The 13,946-nt window shown below is 46.6% G+C and overlaps 1 protein-coding gene across 2 annotated transcripts in view; it reads left to right on the top strand.

The window, feature by feature from the left end:
- The window catches only part of CLPB (ClpB homolog, mitochondrial AAA ATPase chaperonin), a 193,253-nt gene that overhangs the window by 146,119 nt on the left and 33,188 nt on the right, over positions 1 to 13,946 (top strand). For both annotated transcript variants that reach the window (XM_027866236.1, XM_027866235.1), the window contains one exon: positions 2,624 to 2,738. In XM_027866236.1, the coding sequence (XP_027722037.1) occupies positions 2,624 to 2,738 (115 nt within the window). The remainder of the gene's footprint in view (positions 1 to 2,623; positions 2,739 to 13,946) is intronic.

Raw genomic sequence — 13,946 nt, 5'->3', positions numbered from 1 at the left:
CCCAGATTTTTCTGAAACCAGCCTGTTCATTTCTTATAGCACAGTAGTATTCCATTACATTCATATACCACAGCTTGCTCAGCCATTCCCCAATTGATGGGCATCCTCTCAATTTCCAATTCTTTGCCACCACAAAAAGTCCAGCTCTAATTTTCTGTGACCTCAGAGATTTCTGCCTTTCCCGATCTCCTAAGGGACCTCTTGCTTGTTGCATGATGTCCTGGAGAGATGGCTGAAGTTGTGCCTGGAAAGTCTGTGTTCTTCCCAGAGGAAAACACCTCACCCAGCACCAAACCTAAGGCCTTATCTCTGCCTGGGTGACTAGAGGAAGCTGTAGATATATGGATGGCAGAGTCAGAGCTCAGTGATGTATGCCGTGCCTGAGGGAGCCATCTGGTGACACGCTGGATTCCATCCCGCAAGCATCGTTCCACTGGGATCGGCAGCCAAGTTATTGCTCCATATGAAACATGGGGACTGATGGGAGCTTTCAGTTACAGACTGATAGCAACAGCCAAAATTGGATTGTTTGCTATTTATTGTTTTTAACTTCTGTCAGGGTCACTACCATCTCAGGAAAACACTGCCAGAGTGGCTGATATTTTTTATCCACTCTGCCCGCAAAAGCATTCTGCAGCCATGACTTTTTTGACAGGACCTAGGTTTGGTAGCCAGAGGATCCCCGTGCCTAGGACAGACCCTCAACAGCACATCCAACAAAGGAGTATCTCCCCAGCAGATCATTCAGCCTCTGATTAGCCAACTGCAGTGATTGGGAGCTGGGCCTCTTGGGTTCATCTGAGACTGAGTCCAAAGCTGCCTTTCCAAACAACACCTCTACATTTCCCCCATGGCCATTTCCACATTTTCCCACCACTTACTTATCCAGGCTCAACCCCACCCCTCATACCCCCCACACGAAAAGGCAGTGGAGCTCTGGGGAAATGGCTCCCTCTCCTTTGGAGTGGGGTGGGAGCTTTGGGTACAGAATGTTAGATGTGCCGTCAGGCTCATCTGACGGGCGGGGGATATGAGGGGTGGGGTTGAGCCTGGATAAGTAAGTGGTGGGAAAATGTGGAAATGGCCATGGGGGAAATGTAGAGGTGTTGTTTGGAAAGGCAGCTTTGGACTCAGTCTCAGATGAACCCAAGAGGCCCAGCTCCCAGTCACTGCAGTTGGCTAATCAGAGGCTGAATGATCTGCTGGGGAGGCTTAAAGAAGGTTCAGATCAGGATGGAAAGTTCGACTAGCTACTCTCTGAGATTCCTCTCAGCTCTGAGAGTCTGTGAGTCTCTGGTTCCACGAGTTCACGTTCCAGTGCCAATGGACACAGAGATAAAATGGAGACACCAAGGAAAGGCTCCTCCCTTTACTCTTCTGCCCACTTTCTGCACTTTGGCTCTGAGGTCACTGCCGTCCACCACTCAGGGTCTCCTTTAAGTCTGGGCCACATCATTTAGCACATAGTTCAATAAAGTTTTATTGAACCTTTTTTACAGCACAGTAATTTCCCAGCATATTACCCCTCACACCCACCTTGAACCATCTTTTGGAACAAAAAACAATTAAGGTAAACTGAGCAGCATGCTCAGTCTGCCAAAGAGTGCTGGCTTTGGAGTGCCACCTCTGGCACTCATTCTTTGTGCCAGTAGTTTGCACAGTAAGGCTGTTAGACCTGTAAGATCCCATCCTCGCTGCTTGAAATCCATGATCCAGGAGAGCCTGACAGCACATCTAACATTCTGTACCCAAAGCTCCCACCCCGCTCCAAAGGAGAGGGAGCGCCACTGCCTTTTGGTGCCATGTAACTGTGTATATTGTTTTGGTTTTCCTTTCTTTGTTCCGTGTCAATTCATGCAAGTCTCTCCATGTTTCTCTAAAGTCTTCTTTTTCGTAGTTTCTTATGGTGCAGTAATGTTCCATTATATTCATATATCAGAACTTGTTAAACTCTTCTCCAGTTGATGGATACTAGCTTCATTTCCAGATTCTCGCCACCACAAAGGCACTGCTGTGAATATTTTGGTAGTATGGGACCTTCCTGTCTTTGACTTGCTTAGGGTCTATGCTGAGCAGTGAGATTAATGCATTGTTTTCTGATGATTTCCTATGTGTGATTCTTACCTCCCCATCATACAACTAGACTGCTAGCACCCCAGGAATATGGCCATGCCCCTCTCTGCTCCTATTTCCCCATAGTAGTGCTGAGCCCAGGGCTGGACTCCTGGTCAATATGGAATGAAGTGAATTGGATTGTGGCAGTAGAGAGTCTGTCCAGCTCTGGGCTGAGTCTGCTGTTGAGAAGGGCTGTCCTCACTCTCAAGTATTCCCTGCCGGTGACTGCCTTGTGGTTTTCCCAGGGGTGAAGTCTGGATTCCAGGCTTTCCTGTCCTTTTAGTTCCCTGCCCCAGAAGGCTGAGCTTCCTAGCCCAGTTCCCTCTCTGCTTCAAATGAAATCATGGAGCTCCTGCTCTGGAGCCAACACAGAACTGGGCATTCATTTTGGCCAAGGAAGAAAAATGCAGGATCTCTGTCCCCTGAGAGGCCTGTGGGCTGGGGTAGGATGATCCAGGATGTGACAGTGTCTGCCACATTCCAAGCTGCCTGTCCTTTTCTCTGCCAGTACCAGGAGAAGCAACGAAAGCGTGAGGCTGAAGAACGTCGCCGCTTCCCACTCGAGCAACGGCTAAAGGAGCACATCATTGGCCAGGAGAGCGCCATTGCCACAGTGGGAGCAGGTAAGCATCATGCCATAGCCCTGGCAGCCCTGCATCCTGACCCTCCTGGTGTAAGGATAAGGATAGAACCATGCAACTTTCCTCCTGAGGGTGGAGAGGTGACCAGGGATCAGGCTGGCCAGCAAAAAGGAGCAATTGTTTTCAGAATATTTAAAGAGCAAATAGTTGCCTAATAGTACTAGGCCGCCTGCCCCATGGGTACCTTTAGAGAGTAGATTCAACCCCGGTCGTTGAGAGATGGGACAGACATATCAGGATAGGCAGAACTACATGTTCAAATCCATTCATTGTGAGTACCCTGTCAAGTCTAGACTGAACAAAAATGCTGTGAACCTATTTCATAGAATATTAGAGGGGACAGCTCAGCACAGTGGGCAGGCACCGGCCTGGAAGTCAGGAGGACCTGAGTTCAAATTCAGCCTCAGACCAATCTTATTTGTCACTTACTAGCCATGTGACCCTGGGCAAGTCGCTTAAACCCAATTGCCTTAAAAAAAAAAAAAAAGGACATTGCAGCTGGAATGAACCTCATAAATTATCCAATCCAAAGATTTATCCAAGATCATACAGTGGTAGTTTCATCATCTGCAAAATGGGCCTGGAACCCACCGACTGCTGGTCTGGTGCTCTCTCCAGGACCTCATTTTGCCATCTGGAATCTCTCAGATAGGGGCAAGCACCAGAAGTCCCATGGCCACCCCCCAGTACCAACAGCACCTGCTTACTCAGTCCTCCCCACACAGGTCCCCATTTGTACATTCACCTTTTGCTGCCCTAGCCAGCCAGCCCACCTCCTCCATGTCTCTGTCCCTTCTGCAATGATTATAAATCATAGATGGTTGGACCTAAGTCAAGAAAGGTTCAGATCCTGCCTCACACCCGTGGCAGCTGTGGGACCAAAGACATTTAATCTCTATGAGGTTCAAAAGAGAATGAATGTAAAGTGTATTTACATCTCAGCTATCTTTGTCATCATTGTTATGTGACTGCCCAAGGTCATACAGCTAAGAAATATTGGAACTGGGGTTCTAAAGTCCAGTGTTCTTTCTGTTATGCCACATTGCATCTCCTGAAGTAATTTGAGTACTATTATTCCCATTTTACATATGGGAAAACTGAGGCTAAGGTGAAGTAACTGACCCAAAGTCTTATAGCTATAAAGTGTCAGAGCTAAGACTAGAACCCAGGTTTTCTGACTCCAAATTGAGCACACTGTGGTGTTTGTAAGACATCTTTACTTTCCTTCCAATTCAGTATAACAGGAGCATGTGTTCACAGAGTCCTTCAAGAGACCACGTGCCTGGTGTTAGGGGTCTAACCCAGGGCTATGAAATGAGACAGGAGAGAGGGAGAATTATAGCATATCTGTTAGATCAGAAGAGAGAAGGGCCCTGAGACGGTGCTGTTGGAGCCTCCTGGTTCTTCTCACCTCACCCACAAGGCCAGTCCTGCTCCCTAAGCATAGCACTGATCTCTGCCTTCACACACTGGGCTACCCCAAGACATCAAGCTGCAAATTTCCAATCTAGCCGCCAAGCCTGAGTGATAAAAGGGGCCATCAGGCCGAAATTGTGTCTTTCCCTCTGGGGCCTCCAGAGGAAAGTTTGTCACCTTCCAGAAAGCAATTAAAGATTTAATTGAAAAATGAAGGCAGGCCGCCCCAGCCTGACCCTCTATTATCCCCGGTTCATCAGGGAACAAGACTCCTAATCACTGGGGCCAGGGGACCAGCCTGTTTCCAGAGACAAAAGGAGTTGTCGGAGCCTTCTGACCCAGAGTGTGCTGTTAGCCCAAGGTCAGAAGGTTGACCACTGTTTTCATTGAAGGCAGCCTAGAGTTTTAAGCTGTCCCCAAACCAGGCAGGGCCTCTACCCTTTCAAGCAGGAACCACCCCAACTGTCTCCCCTTGACAGAGCCCCCAGCAGGGCTGGTTACCACGTAGGTCTATAGGATTCAGACCTTTCAGGGACCTTTTATAGAATCAGATCAGGAGAAGGGGAAACTGATTCAAAGTGACACTGGGGAGTAAGTAGCAGGTGACATGTCACGATGCCAGCATGCCCACCAGCTATCCTGCCACCTCACCACAACAGGATGGGCCTGCCCAGCCTCTTATTATGCTGGACATTTGTCCAGTAGTAAAGAGTTTGTTCTTTGCTCCCTTTCTGCTGTGCTGCTTCTGGTTGAAGGGGAAGAGGGAGGGGCCCCTGGAAAGGAGAGACAAATGATCCTACCAGAGATTTAATAAAACGTCTCCTATCGGCCTTTTATGTCCACACGGATCAGGACATACCTGCCACCATAATGTTTCCCCTTGGATTCCCTCAAGGTCCTTCAGCCAGCAATCTGCCCACTCCCCTTTGACCTTCCTCCCCTTGCCCGTGTCTCAAGCTAACAAGATAAGTGAGGCATCGGGAAGCCAGTGAAGAGGCAGGGGAATGCACCTGCATTTCTCATTTGACACTGACTCCTTTTTCTTTAGTCGTCTCCTTCTTGGCATGGGGCAGGAGTATGTACCCTGAGAGAATCCAGAATCCCGACTAACAGCTCCCCCCACAGCCACCCAGGGCCCTGCACCTCAGAAGCAGCCAAGTCTCAAAGAAAGAGCTCTCAGCTCAAGTCCAGCAGACACGAGTTCAGAGTCTCACTATGCTGCTGACTCTGTGTGCCCTCGATCAATTCACTTAACCTTCTCTGGGCCTCAATTTCCCCATCTTTTAAAAGGAGTTAATAGTTCCTGTCTCACAAGGGTGTTGTGAGGATCAATTGAGATAATAGATGAGAATGCCCCTTATAAAGAGCCAACTGGATATAAGGTATTATTAGCTTTTAATCATGAAGAAGAAAGCCAAGCTAAAGAGACACATTAAAGCTAAAGAGTAGTGACTGACGAAGGCCCAGAGGTATGCAAAAGCAGGCTTTGTAGAATCCAGTCCCATAAGTGACCTCAAGCGTGCCCCTGGCTTTTGCTGGCTGACCTACTACTTCCACGCCATGCCGCCATCAGCAGGACCATGGCTGGTACTGCTGCCTTCTTCAAAGTGTCTCACCGAAAGATAAACCCCAGGGTTAAATATACTCTGCTTTACTTCTGAATCCACATTAGCAATTTTTATTTCCCTCCCCACCACCTTCAACATCTCTGACAAGTGGTCAGCCAGTCCCTGTTTGCAGACCTCCTTTAATGGGAACTCACTACCTCCTAAAGCAACACATCCACTTTTGGAAGTGCTGTCATTGTTAGGAAGCTTTTCCTTACAGCCAGCCTCCATCCACCTCTTTGCCGACTTCCACCCAGTGCTTCTCATTTCTGCCCTCTTGGGCCTGACAAAAACAGGTTCATCCATCTTCCACATGACAGCCTTTCAGATACTTGAAGACAGCATACCTTTTGTTCTGTCCTCCACGGCCCCTTCTCTCATCCACCTACCATCCCATGCCTTTCTCTGGCCATTTTCTGACTCATAAGTGAGTCCTTCCTGAATATGATAACTGTAACTGAACATAGTTCTCCAGATGAGCTCTAGGTGTGGAGGACAACAAGTATTGGCTGACTCTCCCAGCTCCAGGCCATTTGTACATTTGACCAGTCTCTCATCTTCATCCATATCATTAAATATCCCAGGCCAGAGACAGAAAGGTTCCTGATGCTCCCTACTAATGACATAGACTAGTCCTGTTGATCATGCTTTGGATCTAGTTATTCACCTGAGTCTTCCCAAAGACCCAGTCAAGTGTTTGCTGACATCCAGGCATATCACATTTACTGCATTCCCCTCATCTATGCTTGTTAAAAAAGGAAAGTTAGTCTGGCATGACCTGTTCCCAAGGCCACACTAGGGCCTAAGCAATTCCCGTGTCTTTCTGTAAATGCTCTGAGACTGTCCCTTTCATATGTTATAGCATCTTCCCGAGAATCAGTCAGGTTTACTGGCCTAAAATTTGATGATTCCACCCTTCCCTCACTCCACCCTGCCATTTTTTTTTTTAACCTTCCTCTCTCCCATCCCTTTCTCTCCCATTTTCTGTGACCTTTCAAAGATCACACAGAGTAACTCAGCAGTCACATCTTCCAGTTAGTTCCTTCAGCACCCTGGCATATATTTAATTTAAACCTGATAACTTACCTCATCCTCCTTGACTTCTCTGCAGCTTTTGACTCTATTGACCCACCCCTCTTTCTTCATAATCCTTTCTTCTCCCATCTCTCATGTAACATTTTACCTTCATGATTGTTCCATCTCTTTATGACTACCATTTCTCTGTCTTGTTTCCTTGAATATGTCCCCCAGAATTTAGGAGGTAGCCCCATGTAATGGAAAAAGGACCAGTGGACTTGGAGTCAGGGGGTACCTGAGTTGAGATCCTACTTCTGAAACGTGCTAGTTGTGTGATCATGTGTGACTCAACCAAATGTGGAGTCTTTTTGCCCCATAATTGTGGGGTGGGGGAGGTTCTGAGCCTGGATCTCTGGAAGAACACTGATGCCAGCAGTGGAACTAGAGACGTCAGGGAGAGAGGACCAGGAGCAGGTTTAAGGTGTGGAGGAAAGATGATGAATTCAGTTTTGTTCATCCCGTGTCCCATCAGTTGGTCGATCTTGCTTTTTCTCCTTCTACAGCCTCTCCTACATTCTGCTCCTTCACAGCACTCCCAATGCAACTACCCTAGTTCAGGACCTCATTACCTGTTGACCAAATTATTGGTCTCCCTGCCTCCAGGGTGCCCACCCCAGACCATCTTTCTCCCTGCTGTCTAAATTATCTTCCCATTACACTGCTCTGATCAAAGTGATGCTCTCCTCAAAAACCTTCAGTGGATCCCTATTACCTATTAAATAAAGTGTGAATCCTCGGACTGTCATTTAGCACCTCCCATAGTCTGGATACTCCACGCCTTGTCTCACGCTGTTTCCCATCACATACTCTTAGGTTCCATCCTAATTGTACTAATTCTCTTCTTACCCTCTGTTGTCTCCTGATATCACCTCTGCCTGGAGAGAGCTTCCCCCATACTCACAAATTGAAATCCCTCTCACTTCAAGGCCCCATTCAGATGCCACTGTCTCCAGAAGCTTTCACTGAACCCACCCCACCTCCTTCCTCCTGTTTCTCAGAACATTATTTTCCTGTATCTCTACTTTTGCACTTAGACTAGTTACTTATGAACTTATTCTTTTTCCATTAGATTATAAGCTTCTTGAGAGCAAAGCCTGTGTCAGAATCTAGTATTGTATCTACAGGGCCCAGTTCAGTCTTCCACATATAACATGTTGAATAATAATGTCTGTGACATATGTAGTGTGTAACGGTTTCTAGAGCACTTTCTTCAGAACAGTTCTCTGAGAAAGGGTTGTAGAATACTGTGTTCTCATAATTCTTCTGTCTCGGACTACTACTTCTCTGTGTTCTCATCCTCTTACTCCTCAAATTTGGGTGGCCTCCATGACCAAGAAATAAATGGATATAATGGAAAGATCACCAGACTTGGAGTCAGAAAACCTATTTCTCTCAACAGATTTCTTGTGTAATCTGGTCTCCAGTTTGCTCAGCATCCTATTTAACAGGGACAGGTCTACCAATCCCCAGTCTAGGAAGACACATGGTACAGTTGTGAGGGGCAGCAGGTTGGGCGAGGCTGAGGATATCTAACCCAGAGAATGAAGTAAATTTGTAGAGAAAAGGAGCTGTCCTCAGGGACAGAGGCCTGGCCCTCCCCCTCCTCTTCATGTGAACAGAAGTGGTTCCCTGCTTGCCTACAAATTGTGATGGATGAGGAAAGCCTGGGACCTTTGACACTGGTGGGGAAGGTGCACGTTAGAGCCCTTAATTTGTGGAGATCAGTCAGACCAGGGCCCAGGGAATCCTAGCCTTTACCTTGGCCTCACAACCCCACTAGTCTGAGTGCTAGGCCTTTGCTCTGTCATGGGCTTCTTTGGAAGCAAAGAGACAGAGAGATGCAAAGAGTCCCCTGTGGACCCCTCATTTTAGATCCCTGGCCTCAAGAGTTTCCTTCTACTTAGAGAAGAGGAGGCCACCTGTCAGTACTGAGGTGGGGGGACATCAAGGAAATAACTGAAGAGGGAGAGTTTCAGTGTCAGGTGCAGCAACATCTCCGGGTTTCCCAAATTTTTTTTCCTTCTATTACGAAAATAGGCTTAATTTCTTCTCTTCGGTCCAAAATTTCCCTGACCCTTCCTTATCCTGTGGCTGTTTTATGGCTTAGAGGTCTCGTCCAAAAACTAGCCCTGTAGAAGTTCTAAGAGTCTGATCACCAAGTTGCCCATGGGTAATTCATTTTTCAGGCATAGCAACTTTGGAAGTTTATCTACTAATACAGAAAAGGAAGACCCACACCAGCAGAACCACAGATCCCTGAAGTATTCCATAACTCGATGGATTCACCCCCTGAGCCGTCCCCAGCAGTTACAGGTTCCAGAGTCACATCATCTCTCAGTTTTTGACAAGTTTTTGTTATCTAGTGTCTTCTTAATGAGCCCCAGTGAAAGAGAACCCAGTACTTCCAGAGGCAGTCAGTCCATGTCTGGACAGCTCTAAAATGCATTGTTATTGATGGCAAACTTAAACATGCCTTTCGGTGACTTCCACTCATTACTCTTAATTCTGCCTTCTTGGGACTAAGCAGACAGAGCATAATCTTTTGTCAGCTTTACAGATCTTCAAAAAGTCCCAGATATGGCCTGACCAGGGCAGGGGAAAGTAGGCCCATCACCTCCTAATTCAGCATACTATGCCTCTTTATGCACCCTGAATCAAGTGAATCCTTTGGCTTTTTTGTCACACTGTAGATTGGGGCTTGCAGCCCACTAAGATCTCCATATCTTTTTCAAATGACTTGATGCCATGCCTCTCCGTCCTATATTTATGTTGGTTTTCTGAACCCAGGTTTCTAATAAAATGAAATTTAGTCAGGCCAAGTATATTCAGCCCATCATGCTAGCCTTCCATCAGTATATTTCAAGCACCAAATGACTGTTGGCCAAATAAGTTTGAAAACTGATTAGGAAGAATACTAGGGCCATGAAAAAGGGTATTGTATAACCCTTTTTTATGGCCTTTGCCACAATCTAGGCTTGCTGTTAGGAGTGAGAATGGGAAGGAGGCATTACTTAGGTGGTGTGAAATAAAGGTCAGAAGAGGAGGCCGAGGGGGCCATGAAATATTCCTTCCCCCACAATCTGAGACCACTGGGATTGTTCTCAGATCTCTAAAAGAACTATAGGCTTGTCCCTGTTTTAAAATCAGATGGATACAAGAAAATTTTTAGGAGGCTCAACCAAGGTCAGATTAGCAAATTTATATTGATCATGTCCTGTGGATAGGACCCTGTGAAGGAGGCCACCAAGGCCCCACCCTCAATAGTTCACAGTCTGGGGGGACAGACGGAAGGAAGATCTAGGCCCTAGCCTTGGGCAGCATAATCCAAAGGTGACTGAGGAGCTGACCTGGACCCTGCCCTTGGCATTCATAGCCTCATTGGAGAGATGGAACTCATACCTAGGACATGATGAGAGAACCAAACAAAATGCTGCATAATCAGGTGTCAGCAAGGATGACTGAGGGCTGTTAGAGCCCGGAGAAGGGGGATCTCTAGAGCTCAGTGGGAGTGGTCAGGGAGCTTCAAGAAGGCTTGCTAAAGGAGAGAAACCTTACAAGATTGGGAGTTTTGGACAGGAAACAGTAGCATTTCCTAGCCTGTTTTTTATATTGCATATTTTATGCCAGGTCTCACTGAAAATGAGTAATGGTCCCTGGTAGGGCAGCATGGCCTAGTGGAAAAACCACTGGACTTGGAGTCAAAAGACCTGGTTCTCATCCCACTTGATACTTACTAATTTTGTGATCCCTAGCAAATCAGTTCTCCTTTCTGAGCCTCAGCTTTTCTACCTGTAAAATGAACAGATTGTGACTAGATGATCCCTAATGTTCCTAGCAGCCCCAGAACTGGCAGGGCCCCAGGTGAGTCTCTGAGCCAGAACCTCCTTCCTCTTCCCTACCTTCAACCAGCCTTGATGTGTATCCACTCCCCTGCTCTGAGGCTCCGCTCCTAGAAGCCGTTGGTTAGGCCCTTCAGGAGCCATGGAAATGGATTCCATCTGGGACCTTCATCGGCAGCATAAGATGACTAAAGGGCTAAGTCTCTACCTCGACGTCTCAGGCATAACTCAGTTTCTGCACTATGGCTCTCCTGTGGCCTCCATGGAAGTCTAGAAATGCACCAAGCATGGGTGGGTCTAAACCCTGGCAACCCTGTGGGTGCCATGAAGATGGGCAGCCAGCGAAGCACTGCTGAATGAACTGATTTGATAAACGAACATTTATTACACTCACAAATTGGCTGAAACCAATTTTGGTCACATCAACCCCTGATAAGTGCTGGGGTATTGATTTGTGCAAAGTAATACAGTGAATTTATCAGTGCAATCCCCAGCTGAGGGGCCTCTGGAAGATGCAAGCACACTGTTACGGTGTTACAGATGGAGAAAATAAGGCAAGAACCAAGCAGCCTGGGGCCAAGACTTCTTCAGGCTTCCTGGAGCTAGGCAGAGCCAGCACCTGGATTGCAGACCTACGGGAAAGAACCCTCTTCCTTCCCAAATCTGGGGTGTAGAGCTCAACAGGAATGACCCTGTCCAGGGGGTCCATCCTGTGCCTTTCCCTTCAGAATTCATCTGCTGAGCCCTCTCCCCATTTGTCTTGGTATCAAACACTTGCAGTGTTGAAAGGAACCTCAGAGTTCATCTAGTCCCACCCTGTTCAAACCATGAATCCTAGCTGTAATTTAATTATAGACTTCCAAAGCAACCCATTTCATTTTCAAACAGCTCCAGTTACTGGGGAAAATTTCCATGTAATTTCCTACTCTCCAGGTTCAATATTCCTAGTTCCTAAAGGGATGGTTGCCAGCCCCATTCCCAACCTGGTAGCCCTCAACCCAACTCATTAAGGCCCTTCTTATATGTGATCCTTGGAATAGGACTTAGTCACCAAATATGATCTGACCCAGGGGGGTTTGCAACAAAACCATCCTCCCTACCCTAGCCCCTCTATTAAGGAACGTATCCTAAAACCACACTGACATCACTCTGCTGCTTCACTGAGCTTGTATTCAACTAAAAATCCTAAGATCTTTTTAATATAGTATTGATACAGTTGATTTTGCAACTACAACCACTGTTACAAGTGTAGGACTGCATATGTATCCCTATTATATTCCACCTTGTTAGCATCAGCCTGTCTCAGAGTATTTTTAAATTCTAGTTTTGATGCCCAGTATATTAACCATCCCTTCCAGTTTGATATCATATACATATTTATTAAGCATGTCATCTCTGTCTTCATCAAAGTCACTGATAAAGATTGTTTAACATGATTGGTGCAAAGGCAGATCCCTGGGGCACTCCACTAAAGACTTATTCCAGGTTGGTTGACATTAATCTCTAGACTTTGGGTTCAGTTGTTCCTGTCATTCCAAACTCACCTTTCTATACTGTCATTTCGTCTACATTCTGCCACCTTGTCCACAAGCATACCATTAGGGATACTGACTGTCACGTGCCGTGTTCACTTAGGCTTTGTCCTTAGCATCCCTCTGATCTGCTAATCTGTGAAGCCTGTCAAAGGAGGAAATGAGGTTAGTCTGGCCATTCTGGCATGACCTGTTCTTGATGAGCCCAGGATAGCTCTTTATGCCAGCAAATTCTCTAATCATCAGGTCTAGGATTCTGCCAGAAATCCAAGTCAAGCTTACTGCTACTATATAATTCAAAGTACCCAAGCCCTTCTCTTATTTCACAGTTTGGACCACATTTGTCCACTCCCAGCCTGAAAACTCCTCTTCTGCAACTCTTCAGAGATCGGCATACCCACCAACCAGTTCTTTCTGTCTCCTGGGTTGAAATGATCTGGACCTAGTGACTTGTACTCATTGAGGGCCCTTGGTGCTCTCACCATCTTATCTTCTTTTTCAGATCCCTCTTAGCCATTTTTATTCTGTCCTTCCTAATGTGACTGTCATTCTCCTTGGAAAGGAAAACTCCAGGAAAATTAGAATTGAGTAGTTCTATCTTCTCTGTTACCTTTGTTTCGTCCACCCCAAATAGAAGCAGTCTATTTTTTTATGTCCTTCTTTTGCCTCCTACTTAACTTAAAAAATCCTCTGAGGCCCAGCCTTGACCACCAACCTCACTTCCTTGTGAGGGCTAATGCCCCTGCACTGCTCCTCTGCCCAGGCTTCCATCTTTCCTTCCTCCTCTGGCAGTCAATCAGTTAATGAGGAATTTTCATTTCCTAGCACTGCTGTGAGGGAGTCCAGAAAAGGAGCAAAGCTAACTAACCCCTGCTTACACAGCCTGGTAGGAGAGACAAAAGGCACAAAAGTTGAATGGTTAAATATTCTTTAAAAAAAACAAATAACTATGTGTCCATAATTCAGGACCAAAAGAATTTATACAGACCCTTAAGGTTTGTAGAGGTCCAGTGGAGAAAGGTTCACATGGGCTAAAGGAGTTGGGGAAAACCTGGGCAGCATGAGATTTGAGCTTGGCCCCAGTTAGTGCAGGCAGAGGAGATGAAAGGAATCCCCATTAGGGGAAGAACATGAGTGAAGGCAGAAACAAGCTTGGCTTGTTTGGGGAGGAGGTCAGCCTGGCTACTCTCGCCTTTTCAAGTTCATCCTCCCCAACAAGACTATAAGGGACAGCACATCATTTTTTCCCACGGTGCCCAAGCCCATGTCCTGTGAACACTAGGGATTTGTTGAGTGACTAACTGAGATAGCAAATGGCTGGCAGAACATAATCTTGCTCTCAGGGATCATCTGGTAACAGCACTCCCCAAAGCAGGAGGCCCCAAAAAGTGCTCATCCCGTCTGACAAGATTCCTTGGAACACTGCACACAGAAGCCTAAGTCGCTTTCTAATGGCCTCAGCTGCCTCTCTCCTGAGTGCAAAACCTGGAGCACTTGCAGAGCAGGGGGAACAGGATTGGGGGAGGGGGGGAATCCTTTCATATAAGGATCAGTTAAAGGAACTTCCTACAGAAGAGTGGGAGTGGAGAGTCAAAAGAGAGCTGCCCTTCAAAATGGGTACAGGATTTAGATGTAAAGACTGATACTGTAAGCTAACTAGGAGAGCAAGGAATAGTTTGCCTTTCAGATCTATGGAGAAGGGAAGAATTTATGACCAAA

This window comes from Vombatus ursinus, unplaced genomic scaffold (assembly GCF_900497805.2).
Source record: "Vombatus ursinus unplaced genomic scaffold, bare-nosed wombat genome assembly UNPS02014780.1, whole genome shotgun sequence".
Classification (NCBI taxonomy): domain Eukaryota; kingdom Metazoa; phylum Chordata; class Mammalia; order Diprotodontia; family Vombatidae; genus Vombatus; species Vombatus ursinus.
This window is presented reverse-complemented; position numbering and strand designations above follow the sequence as displayed.